At 45.7% G+C, this 24454-nt stretch overlaps 1 protein-coding gene across 2 annotated transcripts; it reads right to left on the reverse strand.

Moving 5' to 3' along the window:
- Nucleotides 1-1953: 1953 nt before the first annotated feature.
- On the reverse strand, nt 1954-19223 carry THUMPD3 (THUMP domain containing 3). Of its 2 annotated transcripts, none has more exons than XM_029601438.1 (11): nt 19041-19223; nt 18360-18649; nt 16676-16753; nt 15963-16245; nt 15330-15535; nt 8384-8514; nt 7902-7971; nt 6169-6284; nt 5358-5465; nt 3768-3891; nt 1954-2868 (listed from the first exon to the last, which is right to left on the reverse strand). In XM_029601438.1, the coding sequence occupies exons 2-11, from the start codon at nt 18606-18608 to the stop codon at nt 2698-2700; spliced, it is 1536 nt and encodes a 511-aa protein (XP_029457298.1). In that variant the 5' UTR covers nt 18609-18649; nt 19041-19223; the 3' UTR covers nt 1954-2697. The 2 variants fall into 2 exon arrangements, with proteins under 2 accessions (XP_029457298.1, XP_029457297.1); XM_029601437.1 differs by having other exon boundaries at nt 19062-19222.
- Nucleotides 19224-24454: the final 5231 nt, after the last annotated feature.

Genomic DNA, 24454 nt, shown 5'->3' on the forward strand with positions numbered 1-24454 from the left:
ATCATATTCAGAGCATATTAATGGTTTCCATCCTGTGTGGATCCTTTCATGCCTAATATTCTGTTTGCTTTTTGACTGCCGCAGCACACTGAGCCGACGATTTTAAAGTATTATCCACTATGACGCCTAGACCTCTTTCCTGGGCAGTAGCTTTTTTTTTTTTTTTTTTTAATTTTTAATTTATACATTTTCAAAATTTATTTATTTATTTTATTTATTTATTTATTGAGTTTTATATACCGTCATTCGGTAAAGCCATCATAACGGTTTACAAAAACTCAAAATTTACATTGGAAATTCAAAAATATCATACGGATAGTTGCATATTTCATTTTAAACAAAATTATTAGAAACACATCTTAATATCCAAGTTTACATTGTAATAAACTCCAGAAAGGAGTATGAATCCAAAGCGGTCATCTAGGAAAATTAAAGGGAACAATTCCCTTTATTACAATAACTGAAAAAAAAAGAATTTATACAACTGGTATTTAATTCATTTAGCCTCAATATCCAGATCTACAGACTCTTGGGATTTGGAATCTAGAAAGTTACGTAACTGTGATATCTCAAAAAATAAATGCTTTTGATTTTGCCACAGAATTTCACATTTACATGGAAATCTTAATGCCATTTTACCTCCCTTCATTTCAATCTCAGACCTTATTGCCAAAAAATTCTCTCTTTTTACTTGCGTTATCCTGGAGAAGTCTGGATAAATCCAAACTTTTTCTCCGTGGAATAAAGATAATCTATTCTTCATACAAAGACGAAAAACGGCATCACGTTCTGTGGCAAAAGTAAATGTTACATATAACGTAGATCTAGTTGATATAACCGTATTTGATGTTGCTTCAATTAATCCGGATAAATTCAGTGAAGTTTCTACTAGTTTACTATCTAATACACTTTTGCCTCTCATCAGTACATAATAAATTTTAGAAGTAACCGGAATCGCTTGTTGAGGCATCTTTAAAATCTGTGTTACATATTCCCTGAACATATCTTGAGAGGATATTAAATGATGTTTAGGGAATCCATGGACTTTTAAATCCATGCACTTTAAAAGTGTGCACAGATAACTGAAGGGGAAGTTCCCCGCTGTAAAATTATTTAAAAAGAAACTGTGTCGGCATCATTGAGAATCGTTTGGGTGCTTCTTGAAAAAAGAGCCCAATTGTGGGTGGAAAAAACTTCAAAAAATCCCAATACAGATAAGTGACGGGGAAGTTCCCTGCTGTAAAACTGTGTGTCGGCGTTTTTGAGAATTGTTCAAGGGCTTCTTGAAAAATAGAAGGTTGAAGAAAGCCCAATTGTGGGTGACAAAAAACTTTAAGAAAAATTCTAAAGAAAAGTTTCAAGATTTTTTCATTAAATTCAATCACGTTAAAAATAGAAAACATATTCATGGGTTGGAGGACGTTGGTTCATGATTAAAAATGCCATACATTGCTGGATGCGATGATATGAAATTGTATGAAACCTTCCTCTTCTTCCCCTAAAAGTTTTTCTTTTGCCTTGTTGGTGGATAAACAATTGCATTCGATAGTTTCTTCAAATATTGAGAGATTTTTTCTTCGGTTTGTAAAATGTTAAAGAAAATCATTTGAAGATTGGTTTGAGGTGATACCATGTTTTGTGATATTCATATCCCTCTAAAAACAGTTTGTGCATTGTTTTTGTGGTTTATTAGTGATCCCAGCATTTTTTGTGTATTAGGTATGTAGGTGCATTTCTAGAAACTGCGTGACTGCTGGGCTTTGTGGGGTCTCAGTGTTCCTTGAAACCACCAAGGGATAGCTTGTGGGAAGGGTACATCCCAGAGGCGAGTAGGAACCCAGTTGGCAGGTTGCTAGTGTAGGGCTTGCAGTGTAAGGGCTCAAGTGTCTATGGGATTAATGCTGAGTAGGTGTTAAGAGTAGCACTAAGGTGAGACAAGTACGACACAAGTACTGCAGTTCAAATTTTTATTATCCTAACAACAAATCCAAACAAGCCCTTTGTCTTAGAATTCAGACACAGAGCAACATAATAACTTTACAGAAGGATTGTAGAGCAGCACTGCACCTCTCCTGGGAAAGTAGATACTCAGCTATCAATGCCTGTAATCACAAAGGGACAGGCAATGGTAAGAACCCTGTTTGCAAATTTCTCTATCAGCTGTCCTCTGAGCCCCCTATGCGGCCTCAGCAGGATGATTTTGCTGTACTCCTGCAGGCTCAGGTGTCAGCCAGTGATGCTGCTTCTCCCAAAGGCTCTTCTGTAGGCTCTCATAAGTCTCTTAAATGCAATGCACAGACAGCAGATTTTTATCTAACCCCAACAGGAAATAACTAGTATAACAAGAACAATAACAAACGTAAGAAGAAAAGCAAAAGTTTCAAAGTTATCATCATGTCCCCACAACTGAAAACAAAAGACGACACTCAAGCCCTTCAATCTAAATTTTAAAGTGTGCTCTAACATATTCCTCCATGACACACTGAAACATTCATGGCAGCATCTAATGAGGCACCTGGATTGCATTTTTTTTTTTTTTAAATATAATGTACTTTTAAGTTACAGCTCTGTGTGGTTTTACTCCACCTTCGCACAGCTTGCCCGAGCTCCCTGGACATTTCTTCCTGCAACATGATGGCAGGGAAATACATCTCTTGCACTGGCCGAGGGTAGAGGAAGGGAGCCACCACTGCAGCACTACTGCCTCTCTTCTTCAGGGAACTGGTGCTCTATGGAAGCCAGATCTGCCTCGTGTGCTGTGGCCCTGGCAAAGGTACGTCTCAGCAGATAAACCGCGGCATGAAGCCCACCTATGTTCACCCATACCGTCTGAGCTTTGCGCCAGAGATGTCCCGTCTTAGCCAACGCCTGCAGGGAAAATAAAAGGAGAAGTGAGATTTTGAATCGCAGCAGACTCAGCGCCACACATGCTGGATTCCAGCTTTGTGAGTATTTGTGGGATTCAATCCCACCCCCCGCCATATTACTGAGATTCATAATTGTGGGAGTGACTGAACAGGAACGCTTCGCTATAGTCATCCCCTCAGGAATTAAATAACAATCTGAACAAAAAGGACATTAGCAATTTTGTTTCAGCTGCCAACAAAATAATTGAAAAATATTTTTCCTGCTACAGCAGCAGCAGCATAGTCAGGAGTCACTATGCAAGACATCTTTCTAATGTGACCAGATTACCACACCCTTTTCTCCAGCTCTTAACACACCAAATTCTTGCATTCTGCATCTTTCCATCACTGTTCAGTCCATATCTCTTATGATTCTCTATCCATTGCCTGAGCCCACCTGACTTGTGAGGCTCACGATTCAGAATTTGTAACAGAGTACATGGAACTAGAGACGCAAGACAATAAAATCACCCTTTCAGGTCCCTTCCAGCTCTAGCTTTTGTTGATTTTATAACTGCTGCTTTCCACAGCAATCTATTAAAACCAAGAAAACAATGTTTTCACTTTCATAATGTTGTCTCTCTGTTAAAGCTGATTCTTTTAGTTATTGCCCCACTGCCACCCTTCCCACCCCTTTTTCTATGCAGTTCTATTCTCCTTTCCATAGCAGAGGCACAGTCTGCTCAGAGCACTGCCGCAGCTGGGATGATTATCCGTTCAGTTCACCTAAGGTTTGCTCTGTAACCAAACAAAGAGCAGGAGCAGCAGTATTCAGAGGTACCAAAACAGCATATGATGTTCCCAGCACACTTGAGGGGGTGGGGGAGATAGGAATTGGGGCAAATGCAGGGGCTTTTGCACCTTGAGGAAACACTTCTTGTCATGGGTAAGCAACACAGCTCTGCCAGTCCCAGGCCTACACACTCGGCTCATCTCTCGCAAACACGCCGGATACAGGTCCCAGTTCTTTCGCTTGGATCCTATCCTGTGGAGGCAAATGCAAGAGCTAGATGAGCCACCCTTTGCATCTCAGGCAAGTAGATAAGTACCAGAAATGGAATCAATATGCCCTCCATACACCAACCTGAAGCTTTCCACAAAAGCAGGTTACGCAGAGCTCCAGGCCTATCTAGTCTCTCTGCCCAGTCCCTGTCCTACTGCAATGCTATTCTATTACCATTTTTGCCCCACTTCCTCCATACTGTTCCATACATCTACTGCTTCTGAGAAAAAAATATTTCCTTACCTTACTCCAGGGTTTACCCCTACCTTCCCCAGCTTCATACCCTGCCCCCTTGTTGTGGAATTCTTTCCACCTTTCCTTGGTTTCCATAGTAAAATGTGTCTCTTATTTTATGTAACAGGCAGATTTTCTGCCACCAAATCTTTGCTCCTCTTCATCCAGTCAAATCAGCCCAGACGAATAGGTTATGCACCCTGACCAGCAGTTGAAGACAGAGGTGCACAGGCTTGCTGACGTCGTCCTTATATGCATCCATGCCAACCTCAGACTGCCACTATTCTCTGTCTCCAGCAGATGGTAAAGTTGCACCCCAATGCTGTAGACTGAGGCCTAATAGGCTAAATTGGAATTCTTTTTCAGGCAGCTCTTGAGGCGAAAAACTAGTTCTCTTTCTTCTCAATTGAGCAGCACCCTAGGATAGTTTTAAAAAAGAAAGAATAAAACAAGAAGCTCCTGAGGTGAAAGCAGAGTGCTCCCTCCCTCAGTGGAGCAGGGCCTGAGCCAGGGGGCTTGTGAATGAGGTTGGGGTCTTGATGTCACTTCCTAATTCTAACCCCTCTCTCCCACCACCCTCTCCCCCCAGCTGCCCTCCTGCGCTTCTTCTGACTTGGCTATTTTTTCTTGTCTTGACCATAAAATTACAACAAAATAAAAAAGGCAGAGGAAGCAAGAACTGAGGGACTCTTTGGAGCTGTGGACCATGGCAGCCTGCTAGCAGCTTTCACCAGCAGTGAAACAAGGCATCAGAACAGGTGCCATGACTGCCCTGGAAGAGTGCGGGAAGACAGCCATACTCTGCTCAGGGTGTGGGTCCTGGCGGCAGCCTGCAGAACAGGGGATGGTGAAAAGATGCTGAATTTGTTTAAACGAAAGAGAGCTGCAGCAGCACAATGAAATATCCTCGGGGGGGGGGAGGGTCTGCTGGAATGGAGCAGGCATGACAGCATGTTGGTGGTACATCTTCATGTTTAATAGAACTGAATGTTTATATTTTATTATTGTAAGCTGCTTTGGGTTTCATGGGAGAAAGATGGGATATAAATCCAAGACAGAATAAAACAATGTTATAAGGAGAGAGACACTCCAGCTCAGTCATGCTTGAGAAGTGACTGCTCCTTTGATTCACCAGATGACACCCATTTCTTTTAGAATAGCATTCTATGGAAACCTGCAAGCTGCTAACAGGAAAAGGCTTCTGTGGTCCCCACCTCTTTCCGAAGGGCATGTCTGTTACAATGACATCCACAGAGCCCGTCCTCAGGGGGAGGTTGAAGATATCCCAGTGGACTGCATCGATTGGCAAACCCCATGAGGAGCTGATGGGAAAGAGAAGAGGAAAATATTCAGTGGGCTTCATAAATTTGACCATCTAATAATTATAGCTTTGAAAAACCAAGTAGGAGTCCTGAGTTCCAGCACCAGCTCAGGCTCCTGCTCTCTGGGCTCCCTACAATGCCAGTCGTGAAAGTGAAATTCCATTCTTGTCTCACCTCCAATTCTTGGGCTCACAGCCTTTAATGCACTGCCTTACAGGAAACCTGGGTTCAATCCCAGCTTCCTGCCTCTTGGATTTACAGCAGTTAACAATCTGCACGGCCATGCAGCAAACCTGGGTTCCAGTTCTGGCTTGGGTTTCTGCTAAAACAGATCTCTCAGCCCCTGGAGAAGAACTGAGCTAAGTGCTGTGCTCTGGTGACATCTAGTGGACAGTAAAAATAGCAACTGAAATAGCTCTCAAGGAGCCAAACCTATCAATCTGTAACAAGATGAGTTGATGGGGTAGGAAACAGGAAAATATTCTTGGTAGCAAGGGATGTGTCCCCGATGACGGCCAGAGAAAGGAAAGATGTAAAGCGAGGCAATGTTAGAGATACAGTGGAAGGAGAAAGGACAAGAGGTATGCATGATAAATCCATATGTATTGGATGGGAAGTAAAGATATGAAACGGATGGGAAGAGTGAGGCCTTTCCCTTAGCTCACATGGAAGTAGTAAGCACTAAGCAGTATAATATTTTTACCTTTCTTTGCTCTGACGCTTCTTCAGTAAGGACAGAATATTATTTGCAGCTCTATTCACTGCCTGGGGGTTGTTATCACCAGCTACAAAGAAACTCTGAGACCATTCGCTTACTCCCTGAAAGTACAAGTAACTAGTCAGAAATGCAAATCGCAAAAGACATTTCAAAAACCTTCCAATCACCCCCTTTTTCACAACTGACCAGCTCTCACTCGGCGGTTCCCTCAAACTCTCTCTATGCTCTGTTCCACACTATCTTCATGGCTCAATTTAAGCTACACCTTCCACACTCTATTGTCTCAATCTTACTCCAGCTCTGTCTTCTGCAGCCACTGCATTAATAAGTTTCTGTCTCAGAGCCCAGGTGAATGCCGTAATGTGGTATTGTAACCTGGATGTCACGGCAAACCCCTCAGGACCATGGGAGGGTGCTAGGGCTGCATCAAGATCTTACAAGTTCCCCGAGGCTTCACCATGGATATGCAAGAATGACATGGAGCACTGGGATTGTGCGAATTCCCTGGGGCTCTGTCAGGATTGCATAAGCGCACCCAGCAACTCCCAAACAGGCTGATGCAGGAAAGGGCATTCAGCTGAACACACAGGTTTACCTGCTCTTGACCGCTCAGTTTCTGAGTGTAAATCTTACTGACCATGCAGCAAGGAGTTTTACGCTCACAAAATGAATGTTCAAAAAAATGTGCGGTCAGCTCAGCGCCCTCACATGGAAATTCCATGCTAAAGAGATTATGTCCTCCCAATGCAGAGAGGTGCACTGGCCGAACACACACTTTTTTGTAACGCTGGAAACTTTATCCCTTGTCAGAGGTGAAGTAAAGTTTCCAGAGTTGCTATCTGGCGATGGATTGGCCAAAAAAAAAAAAAAAGATTTTCCTGAGGCCAGCCAGATAGCCAAACAAGTACTGACTTAGCTGGGCAGAGGTTAGCTGCTGCCACTTGCCCAAAACATTAGTACTTATCCGGCTAAGTGATAGTGACTGTCATCAGCCTGACTGTTCTGGTGGCTCCCTCACTTCCCCTCCCAAATTAAAATATGCATTCAGTCCATGTTGAATGCACGTTTAACTCATCAAACACACATTTTAACTCCTGTTGCATTAGCATATCATTAAGTTTACTGCATCGGGAGTTTAAAACATTTAATTGTGTGTTAAACTGTGTGCTGGACTTTAGTGGAGAAGTCCATTACCTGCTATTAATTAAGTTGACTTAGAAAATACACTGCTATTACTAGCAACAGTAGCATGGAATAGACTTAGTTTATTATTGGCCACTGTTGGAAACAGGATGCTGGGCTTGATGGACCCTTGGTCTGACCCAATATGGCATGTTCTTATGTTCTTATGATTATTGCATCGGTCTGTCAGTAAGGGTTTCTTTCAGCAGAAGAGGAATGTTGTGTCCCTTTAACAAGGTGAAAGCTGAACTTTAATACGTTTCCCAACCTTTCCTGGAAGCACACCTAATTGGTCGGGTTTTCAGGATATCCATAATGAATATGCATGGAACAGATCTGCATACATTGTAATCCCAGGGTGTGCCTCCAGGAGAAGTTTGGGAAACACTTTTAATATACTCAACTCAAAGGTGGATATATTCAATGAAACCGTTTGACCTTGATAAATCTGGTTAATCTGCATTTTTCCTCATTGCTAATTACTGTAAATGTTTATCTGAATTTTATCATATAGAGCATGTAAACACAAGAAATACCTCAATGGGAATGGCTCCTGTTCCACACATGGGATCCAGTATTACATCAGTAGGCTGAGGGTCACAGAGCCTGGATAACAGAGCACATACTAGCAGTGATCAGGTACTAAATCTCCCAGGCCACAACTTACACTGCAAACTCTTAGGGGCAGGGACGCTAATCATGTAATCTTGTACAGAACTATGTACACAGATGAAGTTACTAAAACATTATAAATGAGCCATGAAATAGTAGTGGTCTGTCATTTGTTATCAGTGCTTTGACACATCGAAAATAAGAAAATAATAATCCTCTCAGTATCTTCAGTAGGTAGGAAGGCAGAACATTTTAGAAACAGGAAGTGTAGCCCTAATAAAACGTGCACACCTTTTATCAAGGACAAGATAAGTAATAAAGAGAGACTGTGGAGAGGGATGCAACGGATGAACAGTATCATGGCTGTAACTTTGCCACACTTTTACATGTGAAGCTTTTTCCTGACCTGAGCATGCCATAAGCCAGGGTGGATCGCAGTGTTGTGGGACCAAAGTGTGTGATATTCCTCCGGTGTAGACTCTCCTCCGTCAGTGCAATTGCCACCACCAACTCATTACTGTGAATGTTCAATAAGACCTACAACAGAAGGTGGCATTGTGAGGTGCAGAGAGATGGTATCACACAACACTTAGTGCCACCCCTAACGCCCACTCAGGGTTAACCCTGTGGACACTTGGAGAGGACCTGCCAAGCACAGCTCAAACCTGCCTGCACCTGCGTATGTGTCTTTACACTAGTAACCTCCCACCTGCCTGTGGGTAAAATACCCTGCCCGCAAGTTGTTCCCTGGTGGTTTCTAGGGAGAATGAGACTCCCCAAAACCCAAGTGTCACACCATACCTAGAAATGCACCTACAGACCAAATACAAAAAAAAAAAAATTGCCAGGATCATCCATCAGTCACAGTGATGATAAACTAAATCGTTTATTATAAATAAGGAAATACAGTGAACTATAAAAGCTATGATAAGGAAATACAGTGAACTATAAAAGCTATAAGGAAAGGAAAAAGTGAAATTTAGTCTTACCTGTTCATTTCCTTTCTTTGAGTCCTGTTACACCAGCCCAGACTAGTAGGTCATCTTTGCCTACTAGCAGATGGAGACTGAGGACGCACCCTTCTCAGTACATCATCATTTGGTATATAGGCTGGTGCTGTCAAAGCAATGGAAAATACCAATTGCCCCTAAAACACAATTAACTTTAGGAATAATAAATAGAGACTTCATAAACAGGAGGGACAGCAGAAACTCTCCTGTTTGTCCTGCTTAGAAAGCACACTCTGCTGAACAGGGACCGCATCCCACATATCTCTGTACAGCACTGCACACAACATGCAGCACCACAGAAAGAAAATAGAACAGAAGAAGCAGTCTCGAAGATGTATCAAAGGCAAAATCAAAATTTTCTGCAAAACCAGAGTCCGCTACCAAGGATAACAATGCAGGCCCTGACTTCCCAGGAGGGTCTTGGACAGGTGTAGCAAGTCTCAAGAAAAGGAAATTAACAGGTAAGACTAAAAGTCACATTATCATCCTGCTATACCAGTCCAGACTAGTAGGATATACCCAAGCCCATTCCAACACGTGGTAAGAAGATAGGGCTGCTCCAAGAATGCCTGCTCCATCGCAGTATCTCCCTTGGCTTGCACCCCTAATCCATAGCATCTATGAGAGAAATGAAAGACCAAGTGGGCTGCCTTACAGATATCCTCCAGAGCAGGTGCTGAAGACTGCTTAAGAAGAAGCCTGAGCTCTCATAGAATGAGCTTGAAGCACTTTTGGAACCTGTTGGTCCTTCAACAATAGGATGAGTGAATCGTCTTCTTGATTTACATAGACAATGAGGATTCTGAAGCTGCCTCTCCCCATGAAATCTGCTGAATAAAGGCCTATTGGTTAGTTGAAAGTTATTAGTTAGCCATCTTTTAAATACCTAAGGAAAGTTCAAAGAATCTGTAACAAGGGGAGAGACTACCTGTCTAGAAACTTTGACTAGGCACACTGAGCATACCCATCATGCCCTATACCACACGTTCACGCAGGGTCCCTCTTCAGTCTCTTTCTTCCACATTGCTGTCAGCATTGCAGTTTGATTGAGCTGTAAAACTTTGGCATTTTGCCTCGTGGAAAACGTCTTTTTGCTGCCTCTCTTCAAAAGTGTCACAGGTCTCTCTTGGTGCCTCCCTGTTGTGTCCCCAGTCAGGGTTTTCGGCATTTGGGTAAGTTTCCTTTCACGGTCTATTCCCCCCATTGTGGTGGTGCCTTGGTGCCTGCTCTCCATCGATGCCCGCTGCCATCGTTCTGTAATTTTCCCCTTTTGTTTCACCCCGTCATGGCTATGTCTGGCTTCCACTGATGCCCCTAGTGCCCGAGGACCATGTCAATCACCGATCTTCATGAGGTTTGCATCCTCTGCCTGGGTGCGCCCAGATGACCCCGAAGGGACGTCAGCTTCCACTCAACAAGATGGACAACCTCTTCAGGTTAAAGAAGTCTGAGCCATCGGCACTGGCCACAAAAATGGACACCACACCATCAACATCGGTGGGACTGTCTGTTCTGTTGAGATTGCTGGTGGATAGGGGCCAGACCGACTGTTGTCGATCTCCTCCAGGCCGAGGACGTCCGGTTCATTGTCCTCGACTTTGGCATGAGGAAAGACCAGGCTGAGCACCATGGGAAGACCAGAAGCAATGGCACTTGACCTTCGCATGGTTTGTCAGGGTGATGGCGGAGACCATCCCATTCCAGTTTTTGACTGAAGACGACACCAGGCACAAAATGCTTGGGGTTCTTCAGTTCATGGAGCCTCCTAATGAGAACATGGCGGTCCCAGTACATGGGCTTGTCCTCCGACAGCTTGTAAACCTTATTATCCCCTAAGTCTTTAATGAGATGCTCGAGATCATCCCCAAATAAAACCTTGCCTTTGAACGGGAAGGACCCCAGTTGAGACTTGGAAGAGACGTCAGCCAACCAATTGCGGAGCCAAAGAAGCCTCCTTGCTGATACAGCCGAGGACATCATGCGTGAGGAGGTATGTAGGAGATCATACAGGGCATCCGCTGTATAAACGACCACCGCTTCCATCCGCTCCGCTTCTGCCAGGGGAAATTCCTGAGCCATAAGCAACTGCTGTACCCATCTAAGGGTAGCTCTCTGCATTAGACTACTGCAGACGGCCGCCCTAACGCCAAGCGCCGACACCTCAAAAGTCAGCTCGATGAGAACCTCCAGCTTCCTGTCCTGGAGATCCTTAAGAGCACGTGGTGCGCTTGGCGATCACAGAGACGGCCGCATCAACTTTAGGAATCCTGAGAAGTTCTAAGGACTCATCTGGGAGTGGATAAAGCTTCTCCATGGCTCTACTGACCCGCAGGCTGGCTTCCGGGGCGTCCTATTCCCGGGTCATGAGCTGCAAGAGCCTCGGGTGAAAAGGAAAAGTTCTAGGAGGGGCGTGAAGACCCGATAACAAAGGATACCCTGGGGAAGGCTCCGCCACTGGTTGCAGAGCTGGAATATTGAGTTCCACGAGAACATGAGGGATCAGAGGGTCCAGCTGCTCCCTTCAAAACAACTGGAGCACCTGCGGATCATCCCCCTCTACTGGAGCGGAATTATCAATGTCATTGCCCGGGTCCACAGAGAAAGAGAGTCTTGGGGCGCAGGGTCAGGAGGGGGAGGCGATACCACTGTATCAGGAGCTGGGCAGGGTAGTGGGGCCCTAGGAGTCTCCTGCCCATCCACAGGCCTGGGGATCTTTGCCGCAGGAGGCCCCTGCAAATCCAAATCAGCCTCTGCCTCCATGTAAGCCTTATGCAGTAAAAGGACAAATTGTAAAGAAAAGGGGTGCTGCCTCTTTAAGGCCCCCCCCCCCCCCCGAGGCAGGGAAGGAGGAGATTGAGGATCAATACCCGAATCGAGGGGCCTCTCAGTACTTAAATTAAGCGGCGGTGGTAAATCCCCTCCCCCGGAGCCCTGTGCAGTATCGGAGCTTGAGTCTCCCAAAATGGCCGCCATTCCCGCGCTAATCGGGGATGGGGGTCGGCCGTTTTCTCTGAAGCAGCTGACTGATTCCAGCTCCTCACGGCCGCGGGAGCGATACTCTTTTGCCTGCTACAGGCAACTGTGAAGGGCCTTGACCCCGGGGAATACAGCGAGAACATAGTCCCTCGCGGGAGAGCCGTGCTGCCAGCTCTCCACAGGCCGAGCACCACGATCCACGCGGCATGGTAAGTGAAGCTGCAGAGGAAATCAGCTGGGTAATAGAGAATTACCCCTTCTGAAGACCCGGGAGAATAAGCAGGCTCTCGCGTCTCTTTTTTTTTTTTTTTTTTTAAATCGAGCCGATTAACTAGGGGAATAAAACATCCCTGTGTTTAAGTATTAAATAGTAGCCCTCAACAGAGGAATGAAACGTCTCTGGAGGTATGGAGGGGGGAGGGACCGGCCCACCGGTAAATCCTCCCTCTCACCAGGCTTCTAAATGTACTCCAGGTATAGAGGCTTTAGGACCAATGGCCCTGCCTTGCCTGCTGCCACTGAAACTGTCCCACTAGGGAGAATCTGTACTCCTTGTACTTCCCTCAGCCTTAAAACTTTTTTTTAAGCTACTTACTAAAACCTTGATCTAGCCAGAGGCCCTTCCAACTTATTAAAGAATCAAAAATGTTTAAAGGATCAGGACCGTAGGTTATGCCATCCTTCATCTGTTGGAGTCAGAGAAATACTGAAGGATCGCAGGTGGCCCACCGGGTTATCAGGGGGTGCCTTTCAGCTTTTTTTCTCTGACTCAATCTGCTGGAAGGGAGGCATAACCCAGCAGTCTGGACTGATCCGGGTCCGTACAGGGAATGCAGTTTTACTGCTGCTGCTTAGCCCAGTCAGCCCAGAAGTAAGGGAAATAAGCCCAAGTGTGGGAGATGGGGGGGCAGAGGGGGATGGTAGAGGGAGGAGGAAGGGGTGGGAAAGGCCCACACCCACACTCATAAGTCTCAGATAGCGGGGGATCTGCCAAAGGCTTCTTCTATCAGACTTCTCAAGTCTCAATCAGGCTCGGCTGGAGGCCTGGGAACAACCTGCCAGGCCTGAAGGTAATCCAGGAGCTACTTCACCAGCTCTGGTTTGCCAGGCCCCAAAGTGAACCCAATAGTCACTTACCAGATGCTGTTCAACCAGGCCCCAAAGTGAACCTGGGAGTCATTATCCAGGTCCTGCTCAACCAAACCCTGATGGGAGCTCTGGGAGTCACGATCCAAGCCCTGCTCAACTAGGCCCCGAAGGGAACCTTGGAACTCACTATCCAGGCCCTGCTCAATTTGGCCCCGAAGGGAACCTTGGAACTCACTATCCAGGCCCTGCTCAACCAGTCCTCGAAGGATACCCTGAGTGCCCAACATGGCCCTGAAAGGATCCTTGGGAGCCACAATCCAGGCCCTGTTCACCAAGATCCCAAAGGGAACCCCTAGGAGCCATGATTCAGGCCCTGCTCAACTAGGCCCCAAAGGGAATCCTGGGAGTCATGATCCAGGTCTGCTTCATCAAGGGAACAATCACAAAAATTATTTTCCTATGCCCTAGGAGCAGAAATCCTGCTCCATCAGGGAAAACTCAAAATAATGATCCAGATAATACCAGACACTTGTGTACTCAACAAAAAATATTAATAGTCTGGCTGGAAATGGATTGTATATGTTTGAACTGGGGAAACCTCATAAAGTGCCTAAATTGGGCTATATGGATATGCCCAATGGCTACTAACGAGACTCTAGCTCCAACTTAGTGGTTGTTAGAGAAAAGTTATTTATAATCATTGGAAAACCCCAGAATGTACAAGTTGCTCAATCTATTATTCTGATGGCTAACTTGATAGTCCAGTGCGAGTCAGCTGTGGTGGTATACAAAAATTAAATGTTGCCCTGGGAGCAAACTCCACCAGAGTCTGGGCACCAAGAAATCCTACTGCACCAGTACATCATGTGTCCATCATTTGCTGGAGATAGAGAAATACTGGCTATTGCCGGTGCATCACCAGCCTATATACAAAATGATGATGTCACTGAAAAGGGTGTTTCCTCAGTCTCATCTGCTAGTAGGCAGCAATAACCTACTAGTCTGGACTGGTGTAGCAGGATGATAAGGAACAGGAATTATACAATAAACACTATCTAATCAAGATTAACTTTGAGTAGCCAGTGCCTAGGGAAGCTCCAGTAACAGTCTGTCCACAGGATACTATTCAGAAGTAGGACAGGATCCTTACACAGGCCTGGTCAGTTGTGCTCCTCGATCAGGATTGAGATTTCTGGGCTGGGTCTCTGGAGCTAGTGTTCTAGAACCAATCCTAATCCAGGACATTGGCTTCCTGACCAATCACATTGCTGAATCTTAAAACACTCATAGAACACTGTAATATCAGAACTTCCAGGTGAAAAGCAAGAAATGCCTCCATTTTGTATCAATGGAGTGAGGTTAACCCTTTCAGTCCTGGATTACACAAAGGAGAGCCTCCCAGATGTCAAGAATTTCAGGTGGTCACTTGTATGGTAATTTAAGAGTTTGCAAGAAGAAGGAATTCTCACAGGGGAAAACAAGGAATCACAAGAGGCACAAAGATCCCTATTTCGTCACAGATGGATTATGTGAAATGGGAAAAAAAAAAACCTCTCAGCATATGAATTCTCCAACACATTACAATTCCGCACTTATATGTATACATTAGTGATAATACTCTGCAGCCTGTTTACAGCACCATAAGATATAACTGTGAGGGAGTATACTATATAAGAAACTCCCTAAGATCACCTTAAATGGCCGGCTACAGCTATCTGTACCGGTCCTCCTTAACTCCCAACACAGCAAGAGATTCTGGGCAAGCAAGGATAGGAGGCCAGGGCTCTAGGGAAAAGGGAGGGCCCCCCAGAGAGCTCAGAAGCCTTGAGATAACTAAGTAACAATTGTTTTGTTGAACTGCACAAACCAAGTTATTTTATTATTGTTCACCAATAAAGAAGCTTATAAAGATTTTTGCTAGAGTCCAGCCTGGAGTCTGTTCTCTGGCTAGTTCTGACTGCTCAGCATCACAATAACATTCTGTGAAGCATGACTCTCCACTAATATTTACAGTGCCGTAAGGTACAAATCTGTTCACCAGTGTTTACAGCACCATAAGATACAGTTCTCTGAACCAATGTATTTTATGGTGCTGTAAACAATGCTCTCCACTAATATTTACAGAGCTGCACATTATACTTTCCCAAAGTTTATAGCACTGTATGCTATGAATCTGTCCATGGCTCATGCAGATTCAGTGTGAGTAGCAGGACTCTTTTGTTGTCGTATAAAACTTACAGAAGAGCAGAATTTATTAGAAAGCTTGACACTCTGTACCTCCACATCGAAGGCGGTCATATCAGCTTTCCACTGAAAATGCTCCTGCACAGCCCCTCCAAAGTCTCGCGCTGCCTCATTGGAAGTGAAGCTGTGCTTGTCTCCAGCGCGGTTACAGGTGACTCGGAACTTCAGCACATGGGTCCCTACATCATGGATCTCATCTGCTTCCTTCCTGGAGCTGGACATTATGTCACCATTATCTTCTATGGCATGGGAAGCAGAGACAGCGAGAGAGAGAAACAGTGAACACCAGAGGCGTAGGGACCTTCCTTTTCAGTTTTTATTTTATTTTTTCCAGGGCATTTCAGTGTTATAACAAAAAGAAATCAGTGGAAAAATTACTTTTTCACTGATTTTTCTCCTGTGTGTTATAGCAAAGTAATTCTTCCAATAACTGTATTTTTTTGTTTTAGCATTAAAATTCTCTGGAAAAAAATAAAATAGAAACTGAAAACAAAAGTCCCTACAGATGAGCCAGCCATAAATAATATTAATGAAAAGGCACCCAGTATGGCAGTGGGTAGAAATGATACTTTTAGAAGGCTAATGAATAAATGAATGAAAGGCAGACATGAACTACTAAGGTCCCTTCGAATATTGTTTGAGGAAAGCATTACATTTCACTTTTACCTTTCTCTTCTGAGCTCTCGCCTAAAAGCAATGTTGCTTCCTGTCCATCATGCTCTTGAGAGTTTCTGTGTTGCACATCAGGTGCTACTTCCAAAGAATTACTGGGCCCAAGCTCTCCCTGCTGTGGTCCTTGTGCTGCTCCCTGTCTGCTGCCCTTTGCTGGATTTTGCTGTTTGCGTCTTGTTTTCTTCTTCTTGAGGCTGGTGTTGATTTTCCACACATGCAGAGCAGGTTCCCAGGGCAGCTTCCCTGCTAACTGCTGCATGTCTTCCAGAGCCGCGTCCTGAGCAAGAGATGGACACTGGGGTCATGAGAATGCCTCAGGAGTGTCTGTCCTTCACCAGCGTCACTTGGTGGTAGCATTATCTACACAATATCAGACTTGTAAAGTTTATCAACAGGCTCCCCCTTTTTAGAGAGCATCATGACCAGTCTTGACAATACTCACAAACAAGAAACACTCCAGCATCTCAGGACATTAAAGGTTTGCATGAAGAAAAAATCCTTTATCTTTTTCACTTTAAAATTTAATTCAAATAAAGTTTCATTAAAATTGAAGACATGAACAACCCACCCCCATATAGCATTCTTATTTTTTTTTCCTCACTGAGCCCAAATCACTTTATTCCCATTTTGACTATACATAATAAACAAACAACAAAAAAAAACCTAGTGACTCAGGCCCTAAGAGCTTCATTTGCCAATTAACTCACCTTAGATTCTTTGAACTGATAATCTGCAAATGCCTGTACAACCACAAAAAGGTTATCAACTGACCTCAGACGATGAACCTTGGGTGGGAAGAGAGAGGGAGGGGGAGGAGACATCTTGTCAGTGACATTTTCCAAAAAGACTGTGTACAGCCCTGCTGGAACTCTGCAGGGTAAAAGGTGAAGACAGTTCAACAGTTGGTACTTCAACTTATCACCAGAAATCTGAACCTCAACTAACTGAACAATTAGATCTGGGAAACAGCAACTTTGGAAAAGTTTCTATACCCACTGAAGTCCAAACAAGATATATATGATATGAAGTTCCAAGAGGGTAGACTCAGGACAACGTCAAGAAAATATTTGTTCATGGAAAAGGTGATGGATACCAGGAATGCCTTCCCAGTGAAGGTGGTGAAGAAAAAAGCAGAACTAGAATTCAAGAGGGCATGAAATAAACGCAAAAGATGGTAATCAGGGCTTAATTTGTGGGGGAACTGTCTGGAACTGAGTTCCACCTTTTCTTTTCAGATTTAAGAGAGAACAGCAGAAGTTCAAGCCCCTCCCCTCCATGCAGCCTGCAAAAAGCCATTCTGCTCCCTAATTCGGCCATTCCCCTCCTATTGTGTAGAGAACAGGACAGGGTGTGATCCTGATGCAGACACTGTATCCAAAAGAACAGATACACAGGGACTGAATTACTTGTGAGCAGTAATGCCAATCACCAAGGCTTCAACCTTGGCTACTACTCACAAGTTTCAAACTTGTGCCTTTTTGTGTCTTTTACCCAGGGCTTAATTTCTGAAAGAACAATCTAGAATGTTTTTTTGCCATCTTTTTTCCCAGGATCTGACGAAGTGGAGTAGAGCTGATGATGTAAATCAGTTTTGGTGGGTGACGAATAGCCAGGGGGTGATGCACTAATGGGGGCTGAGAGGGGAGGATCATTGGAGTAAGAAGGAAGAAAAGTGTGTTAGAGTGTATGTTTGGGAGAGAAAGTTCACAAGCAGTCCTGTCCTCACCCTGTCTCACCTGGCCAAGATCCTCTCCCTCTCTCAAAGCTCCACAGTTCTATTTCCTTTTTATCTACAAATTAAGCCCCGATGGTAATAAAGCAGTGAGGTAACCTGCATGGAAAAGCAGTTGCAAACCTAAACAGAAGGGGGTATTCTGCACAGAGCAATTCTAACCCTGAAAAATCTTGCTGGACAGGCTGGATTGGCCATTTGTCTCTCTCTGCAATTATTTATGTTACTATGATATGATAAGATTTGATATGGTGTGACATGAGTTGGTATGGCATTACTATTGTATGGGCATGTTACTGGAATTAGCTTGAAAAAGGTGTCTGTAATTGATAGTTTTCTCTCTTATTATAAAGTGACAGTTCACTGGAAACCAGGACACTTATAACCCTCTTTTTGTCTGTAATGTACTGTTTAATTAAAAAAAAATGTTTGTGAATTTTTTTAAATGAGACTTCAGTCTAAGATATTACAGTGTTTGAATCTGGAATCTGCTGAGTCTTTAACACTTCAAAACAGTAACTTGCCTGCTATTTGGCTCTATTGTTTCCTCTTTTGGTCTTGTTCATAAGACACTGTTTCACACATCTTTGGAATACATGTGAACCCGTTCATTATATCCATAGCCTTTCAGGTGGATGTCAATTTTGTTTAAAACCAACCTGGGAAAGGCTATCCATGGGAATGTCAAAGTATATTTTCCCCCGATCTTTGCTTATTCTGCAGCTTGAGCTCAGTTTTTCTTTCACTTCCTCTGCAGCAGTGAGCTCAAAGCCAGTTGGAACAGTCGCACCAATGGTGAATGTGGCATCATTCGGATTTGAGACCAAGTCACTTTGTACTGCAGGTGTGCCAGGGTCAGTAAGGGCAACTTCAGCTAATGTGTCAGCGGTTTCCTGGACCTCTGACATTTTGACAGGGCATCCACTTAGATATGAAGATATTCTAGTGCCTTAAAAGTAAACACATATAATGTGAGATTTTATCCTTATGAGCCATCTTCCCCATCCTTCTAGTAATTCACACGCCACCTCAGGCAAACCATTTTCAATATTAGCAAAGCTGTTTACTCCAATGGCCAGGATGGAGGCCACCCCACGCGTAGATCTCTGGTGCCATTATTTAAAATATTACATTAAAAAGCAACTTTCATTGAAAGTCCATAGCTTAAAAGCAGTGCAAACCACAGTAAGGATAAAGTTCCCTGTTTATCTCACGGGAAAAAGATAACCCTGTCCTCCAACCCCCCTTTCTTCCTAGGATCCACTACCATATATTAGAGCGACCCCGCCCTCCAATTATAAAGAACTTCCCATCCCTTCTTTGCCAGGAACCCCCAATACCGTGGACTCAGTATCCCTTACTCCGGGTGCGGATTCTCTCCGCGTCCGGGGATGATGCCGGTGATAAGTCTGCTGAAACCCTCACTCTCCCCTGCCCGCTGCCGATGTCTCTCCCCCAGAAACAGCATTACGCGTGCGCCAAGAAAGCCGCCATGCGCATCAATCGCTCGGTGCTCGACTCTCGTCCTCTTCCTATCACCGTTCGCGAGTGCCGAGACAACGATCTGGGACAGCACTGAAGTAAGAGAGAAGGGTCACAGGAGAAGGGAAAGGTTACAAGAGAGCGGAGAAAGGAAGAAAGAGGGAAAAGCTCACAGCACTGAAGACAGAGAGAACGCGCAGAGTTGCTTACCTGTAACAGGTGTTCTCTGTGGACAAATAGCCACCCATCTTGTTGACATCATCTGATAACGCTAAATCGGGTACCAGATTCTTCCAGCTCAGGAATCTGCTAGAATTTTCCAGAGCATGTGTAGTTGACTTGATGCACTTGCCACCTCACTCTTCACTTCAGTTTTTGTCCCTAGTTATCCAACTTAGCAGGGAGGATGGAGTGTATGTGTGGTTGTTTGTCCTGCTGTCCATGGAAAACACGTTATAAATAAGCAACTCTGCTTTCTCCATGGACAAGCAGACAGTACAACCACACATCTGGGACTTCCTAGCTAAGGGTTGTCGATGAATACAGAATATCGTTCAGAGTCCCTACAACCGAATCATATTCTTTTTTTGTTTGTTTGTTTGTGATAAATTAGAGATTTTGAAATTTTTTGCCTACTTGCTTTCTTCCTTACTGTTGTTTTTTTATTCTTACTGAAGAACGTTATTTAAGACTGCCTTCCCAACGTTAAAATCTGGGGCATTATCTTTGTGCAATGCATATTGTTTTGCAAAAGGAAAATTTGGTTTTTACCTGCTAATTTTCATTCCTGTAGTACCGTGCCAGCAGATGGAGACAGTGAAAGTTTCACTGACACTGCTACATAACCTAGTGTGCCACCTGCAGTCCCTCAGTATTGATCTGTATCCAAGCCAAGATGATAACAACACTAAGAACCTTAAATGCAAACCATCACAACGAGCAGGAGGAAGGTGAAGTTTAAATTGAAAAGAAACCTTGTTCCCAGAAAATGAACTGAAGTCAATAAACAACGTGGAAACCAACAATTCTGCATTATGTACAAACAATCAGTATGAGCGGTAGACTTTCCCCGCCCCCCCCCCCATAGAAAGGTCGAAATTTGCAATACATTAGCATGAATTAGCATATCAGGACTCGAACACCCTCCAAATCCTGACATACACCAAGGATGTGGAAGGCCTCCTGGCCTGTAATAAGATGGTAATGATTGCTTTGGAATATCCTTGCCATCTTGGCCGCCGCCTTTCAAAAGCTGCGAGACAGAAGTGAGTTGCCTGATCTGAAAATATTGGACCCTGGCATAGAAGATTCAACAGATGGCTGAACCTCAGCGGTCCATCTAAGGCCATGTTGACAAGGTCTGCAAATCATGGATGATGTGGCCACTTCGGAACCACCAGAATCATGTTGCCAGGATGCTTCTCTATCCGACTTATCACCTTGCCTACCAGAGGCCACGGAAAAAAGACATAAAGAAGAATGCCTCAAGGCCATGGAAGCATCAGAGCATTAATGCCTTCTGTCCCGTGTTCTCTTCAACGGCTGTAAAAACAAGATGCCTTGGCATTCTGCCTGGTCACCATTAAGATGTTATGGGGATACCCCCAAGTTATGTGGATTAGATGCATCGTCGCCTCTGACAGCTCCCATTTCCCAGGGTCTAACTTTCTTTGACTGAGAAAATCCGCCTGAACATTGTCCATCCCAGCGATGTGAGACACCGCTATCTTCTCCAAGTGCTGTCCCGCCCCGAGAATCAACCCTTGAGCCTCTTGAGCCACTGCCTGACTCTTGGTTCCTCCCTGTCAGTTGAAGTAGGCCACCATTGTTGCATTGTCCAATGGTATCCTTACAGGACGGCCATGTAATAGTGGTAGAAAGGCAAGTAAAGCGTAACATACTGCTCTCATCTCTAATCGATTGATAGACCATGAAGCCTCTTTCTTCGACCAGTGGCCCTGCACCAACTGGTCCTGATATATTGTTCCCTAACCTGAAAGACTGGCATCAGTGGTGAGTATCTCCCAATCCAGAAGCTCCAATTCCACACCATGCTCCAGACTGGCCTGAAGGAGCCACCACAAAATACTGTCCCTTCCTTCTCCCTTCAGTGGAATGGGAAGATGAAACTCAGACAACGGATTCCACCAGGTGAGAATAGTCCTCTTAAGAAGTTGTATATGTGCGAATGCCCAAGGCACCAATTCCAAGATCAATGCCATAGACCCCAGGACTTGCAAATAGACCCAGACCTTGGGCACCGAAAGCCCCAACAAGTGTCGAATCTGACCCTGCAACTTCAGCATCCGTGAGAAACACTCTCCCCTCCCCCCACCCCGCATATCAAACCAAGCCCCAGGTCTGAGAGGGAAAAAGATGGCTCTTTGTTAGATTCACCACCCAGCCTAGAGACTTCAACCGTAACAGCACCTTCTGCACCAACTGCTGACAGAGATCCTCTGACTTCACTCGGGTGAGCCAGTCCATTGATACAAATGCTCCAGCACACCTTCCTAATGTAAGGTCACCACCACAATCACCATTATCTTGGTGACCGTGTGTGGTGCCATTGCCAGACTGAACAGAAGGGCACAAAACTGAAAATGTTGCCTTAGAATCGTGAACCTTAGAAACCACTGGTGCTCCGCCTCGATGGCTATATGCAAATAAGCTTCTGTCAAATCTAGAGAGGTTAAAAATCCTGTATACTGCCGTGATGACCAATCGCAGGATCTCCATGCGGAACTGAGGAACCTTTGGAGACACATTCACCTTCCTCAAATTCAAAATCCAGTGAAACATCCCTTCCTTCTTTGGCACGATGAAATAAATGGAATATCTTCCTGTTCTTTGTTCCTCTCGAGGATCTGGCATTCCCTGTACGTACCCGGATCAGTCCAGGACAGCTGGGTTTTGCCTCCCCACCAGCAGATGGAGACAGAAGAAGACTTCACGGACTCTGTCCTATACCCCTGAGGTGCCACCTAGTGTCTGCCAGTATTCTTCTGTCTTCAGCAGATGGTGGAGGTGCAAAGCCTAGTGTCTCTTGGTGGTGCTAAGTTAGGAGTTTTTTGCTCTTCTTAGCTTAGTGCTGCTTTTTTGGTTTGTTAGGGATCTTGGTCAGGGTTCCTTTAAATTTGAAAAAAAAAAAGAAGGAAGATTTCAGGCAAGTAGTGCAGTGTCTAGCCTCTCAGGGGGTTGTCAGGTCCTGGTGGGACCACCCCCCATGGTAATCGAGGCTGCAGAGCAGAGGGTTGGGGACCCTACTTCTGCCGTGGCTCGGGGTGATGCCGGGGGTCTCGGCCACTCATCCTCGACCAGCCTGACGTTTTTTCAGGTAAAGTTAAAATTTAAAATATTTTATAAATTCTTTTCAAAACTTGCCTGGAGTTAGAGCTTCCTTCGGCCGGGTGTTCGCTCCGTTTCCGCCATTTTTTGCTGCTTCCTTACCGTTTTTTCACCATTTTTTCGGCCCGGGGGGGACCGGGAAATCGCACCGAATGCCGCGGTTCTTTTTTCGGATAGCTAAAAAATTGAGCCCGGGGATGTGCCGCGTGGTGCGGCCTGCTCTGCCTGTGGCAGTGCGTGCGCGCAGATTTCCCGCGCAGGGGTTTGCACGGCCTGTCTCTCTGGGGGTAGGGCTCCTCACAGGATTTACTTGGTAAGGAGCCTGGGCAAGGCTCCAGATCGCGTCGGGAGCCCCGGAGGCCCGATCGTAGGGAAAAGGACCCGGCTCCATTCCAGCTCAGTGCTGGTTCGGAGGCTTTGTTGGGAACCTTCCGAGACCAGGAAAAGGCAGCGCTGGGTGAGGGGTCTTCTCCTCCTCCGCTCTCCCCGAGGCCGGCTGCTCCTGGTGGGGGCATGGTGGCGACAGCTCCAACCGGGGTTTCCTCAGATGAGGAGGATCCGGAGTCTGATGGTTCTTCTTCCTCGTTCTGCTCCCACTTTGTGGACATGATGCGCAAGTTCTTCAAAGCTCGTAGGTCGGGACGGAGGTCACAATCCAAGTTGCCCCGGGAGTCTTCGTCACGGAAACGGTCTAGGCATTCAGAGGGGGGCGGATGCCCCCAAGCCGAAGCGTCCTCTCCGGTCTCGGGCAAAGCTGACGGAGTCTTCTCAGTCGGGCTCAATAGAGGACGATCCAGCGTCTCCATTGGCTCCTGGCGACAGGCAGGAAGAGGATCCTGAGTTTCACCCTCAGCCGGCCAAGCTGGGGGTGGTCCAGGCGACGGATGGCGATGATCCCAAGGTGGTGTGCCTGTTTCGAAGGGATGAGCTAGGGCCGCTGATACCGGTCATTCTAGAGGAGCTCACTATTGAAGTCCCCCCTGAGGATTCCAGGGTTGGATCTATGGACCCCGTCATGGTGGGTCTCCGAGGTCCGGCTCGTTCCTTTCCCTTTCACTGGTCGGTCACGGACTTATTGTATAAGGAATGGGACAATCCGGAGCTAGGTTTAAAAGTCGGCCGAGCAATGGAAAAATTGTACCCGCTCCCGGAGGACGCGTTGGAGCTCCTCAGGCTTCCCAAGATTGATTCCGTGGTTGCCACGGTCACCAAAAGTACCACTATTCCGGTAACAGGGGGTACAGCCTTGAAAGACCTGCAGGATCGTAAGCTGGAGCTGCAGCTTAAGAGGATTTTTGAGGTGTCGGCCCTTGGAATCAGGGCAGCTATGTGTACCAGCTTCGCCCAGAGGGCTTGTCTCAGCTGGGTTCAGGATTGGCAGGCTGAGTCCGACCTATCTGGTGCGGCAGCAGATCGAGCTAGTCGGCTGGAAGCGGCGGTTGTATATGGCGCTGACGCTTTGTATGATCTCCTGAGGACGTCTGCCCGGACGATGGTCTCAGCGGTTTCTGCCCGCAGGCTCCTATGGCTCCGGCACTGGGCAGCGAATACGTCTTCAAAAGCGCAGCTGAGTTCCTTGCCATTTAAGGGGAAGCTCCTCTTCGGGCAACAGTTGGACGATTTGATTAAGTCTCTGGGTGAGAACAAGGTTCACCGGTTGCCGGAGGATAGGCACCGGTCCAAAAGTACCTTTCCTCCGCGAAATCGTTCTCGGGGGAATCGTCGATACCGGTCTTCTCGGTCCACCGGGTCGTCCTTTCGTCAGAACGCACCCCGACAGGCTTCTTGGAATCAGTCCTTTCGGGGATGTCGTCCAGCCAGGGATGGTGCCCCCCAGTCCCAGGGGGGCTCCAAGGCTACGCAATGAAGTGCGGCCGGCCCACCCTTCCGTTCCAAAGATCGGAGACAGTTGTCTCTTTTCCGG

The sequence above is a fragment of the Rhinatrema bivittatum genome, chromosome 4, assembly GCF_901001135.1.
Source record: "Rhinatrema bivittatum chromosome 4, aRhiBiv1.1, whole genome shotgun sequence".
In the NCBI taxonomy this organism is placed as follows: domain Eukaryota; kingdom Metazoa; phylum Chordata; class Amphibia; order Gymnophiona; family Rhinatrematidae; genus Rhinatrema; species Rhinatrema bivittatum.